We start from the raw sequence: 17558 nt of genomic DNA on the forward strand, positions 1-17558 counted from the left end.
ATCAATGACACGCTGGATAAAATATGGCCTAACCATGCAATAGGTGATTACTTTAAAAGTACATGCAACAATATGAACCCCCCCACACACAGTGATAAGAGCCAAACACAATAAGCCAAAACACACAGTACACGGTCCCATTTGCATTGCATAAGAAACTAAAACTGCCCAATGGAAGTCTAGGCAAACATTCTGGGGAGAAGTGGACAGCAACCAGAAGGAAGAGCAAGGGGTGCCTGGGCTCTGTTGGGCTTCAGGTGCTATTTCAAACTGACTTCCGGGAATCCAGTCTATTCCCAACACAGCTGGCCTGACAGCTAAGTCACAGGAGGCACCCTGCCACCACAGGGGAGGGAGGAGTGGCAACTTTCTAGCCAAGTCCTTCAGGCTACAAATCTAGGACTTAGATTGACAGCCTGGGCCATGATGTATCACCTCAGAGCCACCTTCTTCTACAGCCTGGGAATTAAACTTTCTCACTTAGGCCAGTTCAGTCTACTCCCTAGACCTGGAGCAGCCGTGCAGCAGCAAGTCTTTCTGCCCGGGCATTTCTAGAAGTCATCTACACCGCAATCCTCACAGTTCTCAGCTCACAGCCTTCCATTGGCAGTTCCTCTGGCTACAGAACATGGTCCACATGGCTACATCCAACCTTCTCACATCCTGGCAGTCAGAACTGGAGTTACCAATGGTAACTGACTGTCAGCCTGAAGTCTTTCGACATTCTCCCCGGCCTCAGCCTTGCTGCGGTTCCTTCAAACCAATTTCCTGGAACCAGAATAATTTTCTAAAGGTACTAACCATGAGTGACAGCCTCAACTTGTTCGGAATTCTTTGGCCTCCTACCACCCCACTTAACAGCCAACAGCCTTATGATAACCTGCAAAATTGTAGACCCTAACCATCTTCTCTCCCTTCTTTAACCGAGCCCACTGGTCACACCGTCAGTTCCATGCACACACACACAACTTCTAACTGCAGGCTTCACATTGCTGGCTCACCGGCTAGAACACAGGGACTGTGCCTATTCTTCCCCATTTCTGGCATCTGCCATAACAAGAACCCTGGTATTACTTGTTCAATCAGGTTGAATGGTATTAACATAGTGGTACCATAACAGTATGCCAGTTTGTTAATAATTTAATAACCCATCTGGTGATACATGAACTTAAGTAGATTTCCCAGCATGTGACCACATCTTACACCTGGAGCAATGTGAACACTGCTTTCATCCCGACCACTGCAGCCAAGCGAGCGAGAGGGCTCTGCAGGAGCACTAGTCTGTACAATGGGGCCCTTGAGATGGCAACTGCCAAAGTGCGCGTGTTCCAACTTATTATCATCACCACACTTTACGTGTGGTATTGCCTTTCTCTTCTTATTTATTACTCTGGGACCTTAACACAGACAGAAGATCAGATTACGTGATTTTCTTTCAGGCTTAAGGTTCCCAGGCCCTGGCTGCCTGGTTCTGCCTCCGAGTGGATCAGTACTGAATGGTCTAACAATCAGACTCAAGGCCTGCAGTCCCAACGTCTGCACCAGTGAGGATGGTGGTCACCGTTAGATTCCATTCCACACCCATCTCAACTGATGCTGGGCAGGGTGAGGGAGGAGATGCTATGTACGGACCTTCTCAAACCACAACATGTATCTACACGGTGAAGTATACAAGCCCTTGGCTAGCTGTCAAGGATCCCCCCTCCTTGTATTTATCAATCATTACTTTCAAGGTCAGACTAGATTAAAAAAGAAACAATTAACTATTCCCCCAGACTAGATTAAAAAAGAAACAATTAACTATTCCCCAAGTAGCTCAATGTTACTATTAAAAGCATAAAACAAAATTCACTCAGCTACTGTTAAATACACAGTGACTAACAACAGCCAACAGAAGCAAGATATTTCAAATCCGAGCTTTAAAACTCGACATGCTCCTTCACCTAACAGAGCAAAAGCAGCTTACCAACAACTTATCCTACAGACACATTAGCACCTGAGTATTGAATATGAGTAAAGAGTCATTGAAACCTGCATTTAATTAAGTGAAAATTATATAAATGTATATATATTTCATTTTTTGGGGGGGGGGGATTGAGACAGGGTTTCTCTGTGTATCCTTGGCTGTCCTGGAACTCACTTTATAGACCAAGCTGGCCTCCAACTCACAGAGACCTACCTGCCTCTGCCTCCTGAGTACTGGGATTAGAGGCGTGTGCCACCACCACCCAGTCATTTTTGTTTATCTTTTTCTATATTCTAATAATTTATAATTATAAGTAATCTACAGACTAATCCAAGTAGCCTATTCAAACATATATTAGTACAACCTGATGGATCACTTGAGTATCCAGTCAATTAAAATGTTGCCCACAAACAAGAACAAGATCTCGATACACACTGGTATATATAAAAGTTTTAGCATTTAAAAAGCAAATTAGGATTGGAGAGATGGCTCAGAGGTTAAGCGCACTAGCTGCTCCTCCAGAGGTCCTGAGTTCAATTCCCAGCACCCACATGGTGGCTCACAACCATATATAGTGGGGTCTGATGCCTTATTCCGGCATGAAGTTGTACATGCAGACAAAGCACTCATTCATAAAAATAAATAAACCATAAAAAAGCAAATTAGACAACAGCATATGCACTGGTTTTTCCACTCATGATTTTAAAAAGGATGTTCTCACGAATCACCTCCAATCGCCTTTATTCTGATATGTATGACGGAAAGTGACTTGGTTCACCATGAGCACTTCTACAGACATGAGGCAGGATGGAAACACAGGCTCTAAGAGGGTAGGAAGGTGACAGCACACAGAAGCTGTCAGTGGATCCTTTCCAGTTCAAAAGTTTATCATGTGCACCCATTTCCTTTTTAAGAAGGGGGAAAATGGGGCTGGAGAGATGGCCCAGTGGTGAAGGGCACTGGCTGCTCTTGCAGAGCATCTGGGTTCAGTTCCCAGCACCCACAGGGCAGCTCACAAGTGTCTGTGACTCACTCTTCTGGCTTCCATGGGCTCTATGTGCACACGGTGCATACAATGAAAGCAGTAAACACCTGTACAGATAAAATAGTTACAGCTCTTTAAAAGGGAGCACACTCCCCAAACAGTTGGCAATCCAGTGCTTCTAAATAAAAACAGACCATGCGACTGAGAACCACAAGGAATAATACAAACAGCACACAATAAAACTAACCATGTGGGCCCTGCAGACGTGCATTTGCATGCATTTCCCCCCCACTCACTCAAAGGAGGGGTAATTCACAGAAACGTGGTTAAGTTGCTGTTTCTCTGATCTCAAAAACTCAGAAAACAAATCAACAGGACTTAAAGTCTCTCTGCTACACAAATCATGGTTGGGTTCTAACGAAAAGGAATATTGCAAGATAAATAAGTACCAAAAGGCTAAGAATTTTTCAAAGCAAATTAGAATATTCGGGGATACATGCCCCCCATCTCCAATTACATTTCCCCTTAGCAACGTTCATTATTGCCTGAGAAGAATTCAAATTTCCCAAATATGTGTTTCACAAAAATGAGATAGAGCAGGCAACATCTACTCAAGCACATTACACAAGCTTTTGCAGCTGCCTAAATTAGGCATATCTGATTCCTTCTCTTATGATACTAAAACTTTCTGGTCACTTGAATTACAACTATCACTGTGGTAACGTACTCTGACTGTGAAGTGTGCTTCTATAAGACCAGACTAAAATCTCATCCAAGTCTGGAGTCCTGGGATTCACGAGCACACTCCTAAGCCTAAAGATTCCAAGGGAGAAGTAGCAGCAGCAGCAGCCTGAGGGCGCGATCCCAGCTCTTTACTTTACACATACAACATCCAGGCCCAGAGGGGTGTATGCTGGCTCTTGGCCTCACCTGCGTCCTCTCAAAGGTCTCTGAGTGACAATCTCTTTATTTCAACAATACAGTCACCAGGGATTCCTTGGTCACTTGAGGATGGAGCATCTGCTTCCCAGTTCACACCCCTTCATCTGGCTCTTCCTCGCACCACTACAACATGACGGCGTTTCTCTCCTTCAAGATCATGTCTCGTTCTGACCTTGATAGTTTTGTATTTTCCCTTCTATGTGCATTTTAAATTATACCTGTTTTACTTTTTATCAAATATCTCAAGCATACACAATTCAGAGAATATAACATTAACATGAAGGACACTTGTGTATCAACTTAGCAAGAATTGAACATTTTGCCATATTCACTCCGGTTCTTTTTACAGGTTTGTTACAGCTGATACCCACTGTACCACCTCTCCTGTGTCCAAAACCTTGTCCCCTCCTTCTCTCCCCAGAGATAGCCACTCGTTTGGTATGTAACATGCCCACACATTTTTAAAACACTTGAAATTCATATTGTGGGTGCATTATTTTGCATGCTTTAAACAGTATATAAACGGCATCGCACTGTACAAATCATTCTGCAACTTGCTTGACACTCAACATCGCACTCATTTTAAGTGCTATTATAAACGTCTTCATATAAATACATCGCAAGTCATTCATCCACTCCCTCCTGATGGGTTTCCGTTGTTTCCGTGTCTTTACTCTTACAAACAATGCTGTGTGAAGGCTTGCACGTGTCTTCTGGGTACACAGCTGACAGCGGAAGGGCTGCGGAGTGGGCATATCTTCACCTTGTCAGACTGCTCTCCACAGCGGCTGTACCACTGACACTGTCTCCAGGTGAGGATCAAAGTTTCCTTTGTTCCACATCCTTTCAAATACTTGGTATTATGAAGGTTTTAAGCCTTGCCAATCTGATGGGCATGAACGAGAGACCTGTAGTTTCAATCTGCTTGTGACGTAGGAGAGCAGGCCTCCTAAGTATGACAACGTCCCATTTCCACCGCACTCTACTGTCACTTCCCAAAGTGACTGACAGTGAAGACAACATCCAGGCAGACTGGGCTCAGGCTGCATCTGCAGCACAGTATCCCATGGCTGTGAAGGTTTTAGGAATAAATATGCATAAAGTACTCAGGACAGACTGTCATAAGAGTCAATGTACATATTTTACCTTTTTAGAGAGAAATCTTACCAAAGTTACTTTTAAAATTGAGTATTTTTATTTTCTAAAGTTTTAGGATTAATATTTCAGAATCACTTATACATTTCAGTGTTCACTAAAGCCTTTAATCTTTTTTCATTTCAGTTTTCTTACAGGTTGACATCTGCTTTTTTACGACCAACAGAAAGTCTGGCCTTGAGAACAACTAAGGACTGCACTGTCTCCCAGGGTCACTGGATGGATATTTTATCTCCAGCTGTTCCTGCAGCTGCTTGACCAGATTACCTTGACAGGTCTAGCCGGCATCCACATGATGTGGGAATTTCACAGCATCTCGGCCTTGGTAACCCAGTTAAAGAAGTTCTTCTCGGAGCAAGAGTTCTCCTGCACTCAGGCAAGCATCTCAATCACTGGCAGCGCATCCCTATGGCACATCATCTACTCAGTGCATCCCTCATCTCTGCATTACTGAGAAAAACTATGGATGCAATGTGTAAGAGCATAGTTTTTTTATATGTTTAAGGAGCATCAGATACAAAGCTGGTGACTGCCTGATACAAACTAGTGACTCTCAAGTACATTAACCTGCCTGTAATGAGACCAGATGCGTTCAGTTACAGCTAGAGCATCAACAAGGTGCACAGATAGAAAGGTCTGCTGTCTCTTCTTAACCTTCCCCTCCCTGTCTGGGGACTGTCTCTACTTTCAAACCTTGTTGCAGCGGGGGTTTGGGAAGATCGTCCTCGTGTGTCTATCTTTCAAATACTCATAAAAGCAGAAATCACCCTGGTTTGCATCTCAGCACTCAGAGCTGGAGAAGAGATGACCCTCTGCCTGGCAAGATTTCGGTTAGATACCTCAATTTTCACAAGTGGCTAGCCAAGTCATGAACCTATTTATCTGATCTTGAAAGCATACAAATTCACCTTGAAACAGTACAGAGTATCTGTTAACTCTGGGCCTAGCCAGACACAACCTAGGCATTTGTAGCTCACTTCTTGTCAGAACCAGTGGAGAACAGTGGTATTGACGGAAGACTGTGTCAAGCCCATCCACTCCTCTAGTCTAGATAGCCTCGGATTATCCACGGCTTAAGCCATCTAACAGCTGCATAACGTTAATACAGCGGTATTCTCCAAGGTGGTTGGGTTACTGGTGATACTTATTTTCTTCTTTTTAAACTCTTGTATTTTCCAAATTTTCTACCATGAGAATGTGTTCTGTTTATAATAAAAGAGAAACACAATAAATGTTACTTTTTTAAAAGGCTACATACTCGGAAGATACTACATCTTCCCCACCCCACTCCCCCACATCCAGGTAAGTGTTTTACTAAAACAACTGACAGAGGACTTCTCAGTTTTCATGACTTCATAGAAAACCTCATCAGAGCAACCCCAAACTGCATTTTTCCATTTTTCCTATCATTGTTTTTAGAATTTTCTCTATCACTTAGTTAACATTACTAATGATCCACATAACAGCTTCTAGGCTAAGAATGAGGAAACCACTTTCAACCAAACAATTGCTGTAAGTATTTCTTTATGAATAATGAAAATTTCATGACTTTCCAAGTTTTACTTTTTTATTTTAGGCAACAGAAAGTAAAAGACAAAAATGAATTATAACTAGTATCTGTGTAAGACCTTCGTCAGGCAGTCTTGTTCGAGGTCCCGGCTCTAACTTGGTTTTCTAATTCGATGTGTTCTGAGTATTCTCCTCTGCATGGATGTAGTTTTTGGGCCCCCCACACTTACAATAAGACAGGGCTTAATTAAACACAACAATCTGTATTTTTTAATATTAACACTTGTAACTTATATACTAAAATGTTTTAAAGGAAGGGCAATCGAATCATAGCAGAGTAATTTTTTCACTCTTTCTCAACTCATAAATAAAAGCAAATTTCAAATTTGATAAGAGACTAAGTTAATTATGGTTCTATTCCATTAATATCACTAAATTTCTATGTGTTCTTTCATTTATGAAAATATTTATGTAACTTTATATAACAAGACAAACAGCAAAAATATACTACGCAGATTGGACAGAGCAGAAAGACGGAATGTGCTATAGCAGTCACAACAATGCGGATGTCGTCAGCATGGCCTGTGTCTGAGACTCAGCAGCACCACTCACTAGGTACAGCAACCGTTCCTGAGCACAGAGTGGAAAATAATGTAGCATACCTACGGAGGGCTGTGAGACTGAAATAACATGTCAAGAACTTAACAAATGCTTGCATCTTGCTGCAATCATTATAAATGACCCCCCCCCCCCCCGCCAATTTAACTACTTCAGCAAAGAACTAAGAACTATCAGGGATTTTCTTGCATACCTGCAAGACAGATAAATGTTTCCCTAAAATAGGTACTGGGTATAATAATTCAGTAATTAATTATTTTAACCAACTTACCTAAACTGTCCCATACGAAGAAAACAGAGAGCTCGGTTACCATAAAGAAGATGGTTTTCAGGTCTTAAAAAGAAGCAACATTTAGTCAGTAAAACACATTATATCTGAAACAAACAAAATTCATACTAAAAACAAAACAAAAAAAAAGAAGTCTTCTTAAAGTTTTACAACTATGTGGCAGAACAGAAAGAAAATAGGATTTAGAATCTTAACTGACTGAAATTCAGGTTTTTGACATTCTTAGTATCTTGCTCCAAGACTGTCTGCCCTGTAGAACTATTGTGGGAATGGGGCAATAACAACACCCATCACAGAAGCCAGTCGACTACACAGGATATAGCAGTGGAGGACAGTCAGGACTCTGACACTTCGACTGCTCCAACAAGAGATACTTGTCAAATGCAAAAGTAATAGTAACAGGTAAGTATTTTCAAATTTTGTTAATTTTCACTGTCTCAATTCTGCAGCTTTTCGGTATGACATGCAACTAGATTCCCTCAATCCCTGTGAAGGACACAATAGGAAAGGGGGCAGCCTACAGGGAACCCCTAAAATCTGCTAGAATGTGAGGTGGCCCAGCTCAGATGAGTAAGCTGTCCTGGAGGGCAGCTATGGAGATGAGCATCTGAGTATCGTGTGAAGCGCACAGACATCTACACCCTCAACAACCACGACTATTCTCTTTAAAAGCTTCCCCAAGAGCCGGGCACTGGGGGTGCACACTTCAATCCCAGCACTCAGGAGGCAGAAGCAGGAGGATCTCTGAGTTCAAGCTCAGCCTGGCCCAAGAGTAAGCTCCTGGACAGCCAAGGCTATGCAAGGAAAGCATTTCTCAAAAACAAACAAACAAGCAAGCAAAAAGTTCCCCCAAGAAAGCAAAGCCTCCTAGAAGGGAGCATCCTAAGCATGAGGAACAAACACGCCCTCCCGACAATCAGCTAATGGGAAGAAGGAACAGTTGATACAAAAGGAAGACAAGACAGAAGAGAGGACTCTAGTGAGCATGGAAAGAGCTGTCTTCCTGGTCTGCCTGGTACCTGCTGGAGCAGTCAGGCTGCCAGCACTGCAGACACCACAGTGAGCAAACCACACTGCACGGCAAATGGAAGAGTCTCTAGAATTCTCCTAACATTCTACCAGGATCACCACATGAAGGGTTCGTTTATCTTCTGCTTTGCTCTTACCTATATTCAATGGCTCTGGTGTAAAAAATAACAGCTAGATCAAATCTTTGTTTGGAAAACTCTTCATTTCCTCTCATTTTCATGAGTTCTCCTTGCTGAGAAACCAAAGTAAAAGAAGAGCCATCAGTTAGCTCCAGAGACAATCAAGACCCCAATACCCAGGAGAAGTGGATCTTGGTTCCTGACTATTAAAGCACCAGGGGGCTATTCATATAGAAGATAAGAATGTAGTCTCTACTATTTTGATATATTCAATCAGTATCGAAACCATACCATGGTTTCTACGTTTCTACAAGAGCAGTTGCGACCTAGCACAGACAAAAAAATGAACTAAACTTGTAGTTTTTTGTCACCGCCCCTAAAATGTGACTAACACACTTGGCTCACATTGTGCTGGGTATTACAAGGACTCCAGAGAGAAGAGCACATGATTGTTATCTTGTGTGCAGTGTATGTGTCTGTGCATGTATGTTGGGAGGTATGCATACACATGCCCATGTGAAAGCATGCAAAGGCCAGAGGAGTGAATCTAGAAAGGACAGTTACATGTATGTTACCATCAGAGAGTGTGTGTGTGTGTGTGTGTGTGTGTGTGTGTGTGTGCGCGCACTGTGTGTAGACATGTGGAGGAGGGTACAAGCATGGTGTCCTCCTCTGTCTTTCCACCTTACTCCCTTGAGACCTGAAGCTAAAGCCAACAAATTATAAATAATAATAAAACAATTTTCTGTTGTGTATAGTGTTTTATAACAGGTTCACTTTTAAATAAAATTTATCCATAAGGTAGAGTGGTCTAAAATGAGACGCATGGTAAAACTATAGCTTTCGGTTACTAGTGAATGCAGTATCATCCAATAACCCTTGATTTTCAATGTATTATGTAAATCATTGACTCACAGGCAATGTTGACTAACTGCTAAGTATAATATCACAAGTTAACAAGAATGTGTATCAAAGCTGCTACATATATAACTAATTTTACTTCAGTTACTAATATTTTTTAATTAACGGAGATTATTAGCAGTGGCTTTAACTGCAAAATTCTATAAAACATTAAACATAAATTTTCTTTAAAACTGAGTTAGGAGTCAGTCCTTCCTCTGAGTGAACTGTGACACATAGTTTACATTTCGATAAGGATATTACTAAAGAAATCGTATTCCTCAATGGATTACATGCCTGAGTGAAAAAAAATTTAATTTTTAAATCATTAGAAAATTTTGATTAAAATATTTCTTCTTAAAAAATATTCTAAATCAAAATTCCTTAACATTTTCCCTTAAGCATGTTACTTTAAAGTAGGGCCATTATTTTACTTTCTACGGTTTTATTTTTCATGCCTATTGAAAGTTTTAACAGACGATTCTTAAAATACATTTACAGGTAAGTGTCCTTACCTTCACACAATGCATGCAACTGTTCCTTCTAAATTCCTCAAGCAAGTTGCAATTCTCAGTTACGACTTTAGTGATATGGTACTTATCTGAGATTTGTGTCGGGAGAAAGTGAGAGAGAACATTAGTTTTAAACTGGGTGTTCATGGTATTCTAATTCTTGAGTTAAATCAGTAGCTCTATTATGTTCATTTATTATTAAACGTTTTAAATAGTTTGTATGTTTTTGTAATCTCATATATATATATATATATATATGTATGTATGTATGTATGCATAGGCATATAAAATATTTAAAGAATAAAATGTTGGGGCCAGGAATGTAGTTCAGTGATACAGCAATCACCTAACACATTTATCTTATATGACAAAAAAACAAACCCAGAAAACCACTCACTGCTTTTGTGAATAAAATTTGTTTTTATTTCTAGAAATTAAATTTTTATTATTACATTATTACTGGAATAATATTCTTCCTTCTTTCATAACATACTGTGATTAGGGCTCATAATTACCAAAGCCAATTCAACAAACAGTATCAAGTACTTTCAATGTACAAGATACAATGTCCAATAAAAATGTATGAAGACAAAAATGAGAAAAACTATTTTCTCAATTGTACTTCGTGTAGTGAAAGTATTTAAGAAGCTTTATTTAATATTTGACTTCATAGAAAAGTTAGTGAGAAATTATCTGAAATACTATTCTAATAAAAAAAACTTAGTAAACAAAAATGCAATAAACTTTGAGACCACAGGTTATCAAGCCTCATTTTCTGCACTTTAAGCTATGATAGAAAAAGGATTTTAAAAATCTGATTTAAAAATTTACTACACCAAAATTATCGTTAAGCTTCTATCTAGCCAATCATTAACTTCCAAGATGAAATAAATTTTTAACACTTAAGATTCAAGCAAGATCTGGGATGTTCGCCAACCATAGTATTAAGAGACAGAGTTGAGTTCTGGAAAGAAGCCTGTGCTGTTCTGATTTCAGAGAACTTGAGTGAGTCTTCCTCTAGATTCTAGCACTGAGGAAAACCACTAACCCAGCGGCTCTCAACATTCCTGACACGGAGACCCCTTAATACAGCTCACGTTGTGGTGACCTCAACTGTAAAACTATTTCTGTTGCTACACATGACTGTAATTTTGCTGTTATATGATATGATAATGTAAATATCTGATACTCAGATTGTCATAGGTAACCCTGTGAAAGAGTCATTTGACCTCAAAGGGATCACAACCCACGGGTTGAGAAACACTGACTTAGCCCTCCAATTCTGACTTTACTACTGAAAATAAGAACAACTACACCACCTTGCAGAACAGGAGACAGAATCAGTAATGAGTCCACACTGGTGCACAAGACATGATAAGCAGCTGCGTTGCTCCATCCCTGTGATTACGGGTCCTCAGCAACGCGATGAGAAAGCTCTAAAAACTCTGGGTGAAGGACACCCCAGTGTCAACAATGGAGCCCAAAGTTCTATTTACTTATAGCATCTACACCAGCTGACGTACACACTCTTCTCAGTGGAGGGGACAACTGTCTGCTCGTCATCTACTACAGGGCCACACGGTTAGACTGTCACAAACACTGCTGAGTCAAAAGCTTACAGGAAAGCACCGCTCAAAGTGTGAGGCAGTTCCGTCTCACATCACAGGGGAGTGGATGCCGCGGGAACATGGAAATCATGATAGGAGCTGCAGTTCTCTGATGAAAACAAGAGAACCCCAGCTGCGGTTCTGTCTTTGGGGTATTATATATAATAACACGACATCCACAAGGTAGTAGCTCTAAGAGTATGACGCCACAAAACCAGTGAGACAAGAAATAGAGAATAAACTAACCGCAGTGTTGAAATTCTCTTGTTTGAGCATTATACCAGAACAAAAACACTGTTTAACTATGCCTAAGATAAAATCAAGTATCATCTATGTACACACACATCTCATCTTCCCAAACAATAGTCTTTAAGCCAGGCTCAACATTTAAAGCACTTATACTTACATTCAGTAAAGAAAACACTTAGCATGGGCCAGCAACAGTCAACTGATCCTAATTTAGGTAGAATTGTTAAATCACCTGTGTATTTAATCCAATTTAAAGCTTCTTCCATTGCCAAGATTTTCTGTTTCAAAAGAGGAATGAAGAAGGGGATGTGGGCATTAATTCTAAATTTATGCGGCATTATGAGTTCACCTCCTACAGTATTTCAGAGCACTGATAAACATCTTGTACACGTATTTCATTATCCGTCATGCAATGCAGAACAGCTGGACTCCCTTAGGCTATGTTTGCAGGTCAAGAATGTTTCTGGGCTGGAGAGATGGCTCAGAGGTTAAGAGCTACTGCCTGCTCTTCCAAAGGTCCTGAGTTCAATTCCCAGCAACCACATGGTGGCTCACAACCATCTGAAATGAGATCTGATGCCCTCTTCTGGCTGCAGACACACAGAATATCGTATACATAATAAATAAATAAATATTTTTTTTAAAAAAAAAGGTTTAAAAAAAAAAAAAAAGAATGTTTCTGCCATGGTTACAGACATGGATGCTGAGGCAGCAGGAGAAATCAGTAACATGAAGGCAGAGGACTCTCAGGTCACATGTCAACTAGGGACCTATCTTGAGCACAAGGTCTCGAGCAACAGATCAGGGTTCAGAACAGGGCCATAGCATCTGTAGCAAAGACTGACATAAGCGCATGGTGGGAAGATGGGCCATCCATGCAATGGTGCTCTCAGACGTTCACAAGAATATACTATCTGAAAATCTGAAATCACTTCAGGAATTAACTAGCTGAATTGCTAATGTCAGTATTGGGCTTGAAGAACTATATAGGCAATCCAGTCTCCAGGACATTACAGATAGACTTATATTCATACCTGAAGGAACTATAAAGGCATTTCTGTCTCCAGGACATTACAGATAGACTTATATTCATACCTGAAGGAACTATAAAGGCATTTCTGTCTCCAGGACACTACAGATAGACTTAAATTCGTGTCTGAACGTATATATGTATAGCAATTATCAAAACAAAACAAACACACCTCATACCAAGGACCTAATTTCATTGGAGAAATACGTATGAGGCAAATAATCTAAAGACAAAGTGAATAACTTGTGAAAGACTTAAAATTATACTATATATATATATGTGGCAAAAAGTGGGAAATCTGTAAAATAAGATTATTTTTACAACATACAGAAACTGGTATTACCAAAAGCTACATGTAAACGGCTGGGTACCAGGAGTCATTAACTGGGAAACATGCAATGAGACTATCATCCATTTGGAATGGGTATTCTGGGTTCTCATTTCTTTTAACACTTACATTTTCTATTTTATAACCAATTCTTAGTAAGCCTTCAATAAGGAATGAATCATTCTGCAAAATAAAAAAGAACAAAAACCACACATTTTTCTTTATTCTGCATATTTTATTTGAGTTCCTTTTCAGTAGGACAGCATGTGTGCACACGTGTGTATGCGCGCATGTGTGCATGTGGGGGCCGGAAGCTGACAATATATGCCTTCCTTGATCTCTCTCTACCTTACACAGGGAAGGAAGGTCTCTCACTGGAACCCAGAGCTCACTGTTCATTGATCTAGCTAGCCAGCTTGCTCTGGTGATCCAGTCTCTGCCCTCTGAAGCTACTAACAATACAAGCTGGCCACCACGCCTTCCCAGCATTTACTTACATTAGGCTGAGGATATAAACTGCATCCTCATGCTTGCATAAAAGCACTTCCCACTGAGCCCTCCTCCTAGCCTCAGATCTGAATTTCCAGTGAACCCAAACCAAACCTACATTTTAGGAAAAGTCATGAGTTGCACAGTGGCATCTGAATTAACAGGGAATCACAGACACCAAACCTGAGAATTTATCACTTCCAGCAAAGGTCACTCGCCAGTGCATACTCATGAGTCTGTGTTCATGTGTAAGTGAAACTTCCTGCACTATCAGCTGCATAAGGACAGCACGCATAATCAAACACAGAATACAGTACTTAGCAGTGATAAACAGCCATGTTACTAGGTTGGGTATTTACTACAATTTTTACAATTATGTTAGAGCATTCATGCTACTTATTAAAGGAGATTACGGCCAAACAGCACGCCACACTGTGCTGGCGGCGGTCTCACACAATCACGTAATCCTGAGAGGCTGGCCGGTATCATCTTGCTCAGTGTTAAATACAGTCAACAGGGAAACTAGCTAAGGACCTGGCCCTCAGAAGGGCCCCCTCACTAAGTGATGTCTGACTACAGTGCTCTACATACGTGACAGTGTACTTGTCACAAACACTGACGTGGTGAATTTGCCCCTTTAGCATCCTGATGCAAATAAGAAATAGTATTCTATACAGTTCTAGTTTAAAAAATTATACTGTAAGATAGGCGGAAGGGGTGCACGCCTTTAATCCCAGCACTCGGGCAGAGACAGGTGAATCTCTGCTGAGTTTGAGGCCAGCCTGCTCTACAGAGTAAGTTCCAGACAGCCAGGGAGGTTACATAGAGAAACCTTGTCTCGAAAAAATTGTATGTATATATAACATAAAATGTACAAATTTTTGAAGTTCATCACACCTAAACTTTTAATAAAGGTATGTACACCAGCTGTATGTTATTACAACTGATTTTAGCAGAAAACAAACACCCCTTCCAAATATAAGCTTCAACTAGGAAAGTACCAAAAACTGTAAGCCAACCCAGCACAGAACGCCACCTCAGTCTTCCCTGACAGTCCCACATAGAAATGACCTGTCGACATAGGGCTCACGTCAAAACATCACCATTAGTTCCAGAGTCCTTCACACCCAGGCTCACATTCACTATGATGAGTTCCAGCTTCTATGCCTTACGGGCACAATCCTGATAGCCACTGGGGCACACGGATTCAGTACATCAGCCTTATCGCTTCAACACTGAGCAAGTCCATGGACACAAACTATAAAGCCGTGTCTTGCTAACTGCTATAAACTCGAACTGTAGAACAAACACTATGTATTTACATTCTTGTGTTTCCTCATCTTTTTTTTTCCTTTTATGTATGTGGGGGAACACAGAACAGTGCATGTATGTCTGCTCCATGAGCATGCGTGTGGTGGTGTACACACCTATGCACATATACATGCATACAGGTGGAAGCCAGGAGGACACCAGATGGTCTGCCCTATCACCTTCCACCTTTGAAATGGCCTCTCACTGACCCTGGAGTAGGCTGGTGGCCGGCAAACCCCAATGACCCTCTCACTGACCCTGGAGTAGGCTGGTGGCCGGCAGGCCCAATGACCCTCTGACTGACCCTGGAGTAGGCTGGTGGCCAGCAAACCCCAATGACCCTCTCACTGACCCTGGAGTAGGCTGGTGGCCGGCAGGCCCAATGACCCTCTCACTGACCCTGGAGTAGGCTGGTGGCCGGCAGGCCCAATGCCCCTCTTGTCTCCACCTGCTGACCCAGCGCAGAGGTTACAGGTCACATTTTTATACAGGTGCTAGGACCCACATTCAGGCCCATGTCCACACAGTAAGCACCCTTCCCCACTGAGCACCCCATCTCCTACTCATTTACAGTCTAAGGGTGGGAACCCCATTCTACAACTTACTGCAACTTTCTTTGCCAAATCCACAATGTCTTCCATCAACTCAAGATGCTGTAATTTCTTCAAACTTAGCTCAGCGGCACGAGAACGGCTTTAAAGACAATTGTTTTTAAAGATTAGGATCCCAAATGGACTTATTTACTGAATGTTACATTTATATGAACTTTGTATTTATGGTTCTATTTAAACTGTGTGGAAAGTTCTTTTTCTTTACTCCAGGTAACAATACATCAAGTGTTCAACAAACAAAACACTATCTTGTCCTCTCTCCTCTAACATTGGTATTTATAAATAAGTTTATCAACGTTTACGCAGCTTCAAGTTTGCAATCTATTACTATTCAGGTAATTCATTAAAATGCTATAATCATTTATTTATATTCAAATCCCAAGTCTTTACTTTTTCTATGGGCACCAGCCTCCCACTGTACTTCGTATTCCTAAGTACTGAACAATGAGCTATCATAGTTCTTAAAATTATTATTGCATAGGAACTTACGTGGCTTCCACACAGGGATGCAATCTTGATATTATAGAACTGTGTTGATGATGAAAAAGAAGTGGCCAGAAGATATATAGCTTAATGGTGTCACAGTAATCTTGCAGGATAGAAAGTGGCTTACTACACCACATATTGCAGATGTCATATTCTTAATTAAAATTAAAAAGTTTAAAATTAGTATTTTCAAATGAATCAATACTGTTAGTAGGGAAAAAATTAAAGATGTATAAAAAGGCAAAAACTAAAGGACTAAAATATTCAATCTATTAGATATTAAAAATAATTATTGGCTGAATTCTAGCTTAACAGAAAGATTATAGCTTCTAGTCTGAGACATGCGTCTTGTCATGTTGATCAAAGCTGGCCTTGAACTTCTAATACCTTTGCCTCAGCCTCCTTCCCAAGTGCTGGGATTGCAGGCCTGTGTCACCAAATCAAGCTAAAAACACACCCTAAAAGATCAATTGTTATGTCACTGCGACTGGATGGATGACCTCCCTTTACAGTCTCCAACAATTAGCATTAAAGTGTTAATATACTCACCTAAATTTTTCTCACTTTGGGCATAATCTTTATATTGCATACCCTAAAAGAAGAAAATTATTCTGATTTTTATCTGGTAAAATGTGAAAGTATGTATGACCTGTGGTTCCTCCACTCCTCTTGGGCATTCTCGTGGGGTCTGCTGACTCTGTCCCTACAGCATCTCCTGAGGAGCTTGGTCAATCTCCAGTAAAAACAACTGCTGCTTACCTCCACTCTGTATCACGCCCTTCTCGAGCTGCCAATTCCCTTCCCTCCTGAGATCACCTCCTCAGAGGCATGTGTACCTTCCTGCCCATCCTCACATGCCACAGAAGCCCCTCTCAAGTAGAAAGCCTTTGGGACAGAGAGCTAACACACCTACTTACCACTCGGTCATAGTAGAGCTCAGTCACCCGGACATAATCGTCAGTGGTAAAGTCGGGAGCACAGATACAGTCATCCTCGTAAAGGCAACCTTCCAATAAGACGTCATCTGCCAAACTGAAGTCTCCCTCATCAAAATCGTCCATAGTGCACAGTCCTATGGAGACAACACACATCCGGGTCAACCGGCGCTCCAGGCAACACGAGCGCCAGCAGCTTTCCCTACTGTATACCAGGAAAACATTTGGGGCCTGTATCCTAAGGACACACCCCCAATCAGAACCGAGTCTCTAAGAGTCTCATCCCTAATAATCTCTTCTTTTCCCCTGGACTTTTTCCAAACAGCTTCATCTATTTCTTCTTTTCTTTAGGCTCACATATTCACCAGCTCTACTCTGAACTTGTAGTGTCCATGTCTCCCTTGGGTAGAAGATAACTAAGGGCATCTTACCCTGTATGTGCCTAGCAAACTTCACCTTTAAATACTGTTTGCCAAATGTAGAAAAGA

The 17558-nt window shown here is 41.0% G+C and overlaps 1 protein-coding gene across 4 annotated transcripts in view; it reads right to left on the minus strand.

Annotated features, from left to right (window-relative positions):
* The window catches only part of Ttc3 (tetratricopeptide repeat domain 3), a 100456-nt gene that overhangs the window by 71196 nt on the left and 11702 nt on the right, over nucleotides 1–17558 (minus strand). For 3 of the 4 annotated variants that reach the window (XM_057764431.1, XM_057764432.1, XM_057764430.1), the window contains exons 1-9: nucleotides 17053–17207; nucleotides 16685–16727; nucleotides 16139–16289; nucleotides 15644–15731; nucleotides 13368–13421; nucleotides 12038–12158; nucleotides 10028–10113; nucleotides 8631–8725; nucleotides 7447–7509 (exon numbers count right to left, since the gene is read on the minus strand). The exons of the other annotated variant lie outside the window; for it this stretch is intronic. In XM_057764431.1, the coding sequence (XP_057620414.1) occupies nucleotides 7447–7509; nucleotides 8631–8725; nucleotides 10028–10113; nucleotides 12038–12158; nucleotides 13368–13421; nucleotides 15644–15731; nucleotides 16139–16289; nucleotides 16685–16727; nucleotides 17053–17196 (845 nt within the window). In that variant the 5' untranslated portion in view covers nucleotides 17197–17207. Of the gene's footprint in view, nucleotides 1–7446; nucleotides 7510–8630; nucleotides 8726–10027; nucleotides 10114–12037; nucleotides 12159–13367; nucleotides 13422–15643; nucleotides 15732–16138; nucleotides 16290–16684; nucleotides 16728–17052; nucleotides 17208–17558 lie in introns of those variants that run through there. 4 annotated transcript variants of the gene reach the window in all.

Source organism: Chionomys nivalis, chromosome 3, assembly GCF_950005125.1.
Source record: "Chionomys nivalis chromosome 3, mChiNiv1.1, whole genome shotgun sequence".
NCBI classification, from domain to species: domain Eukaryota; kingdom Metazoa; phylum Chordata; class Mammalia; order Rodentia; family Cricetidae; genus Chionomys; species Chionomys nivalis.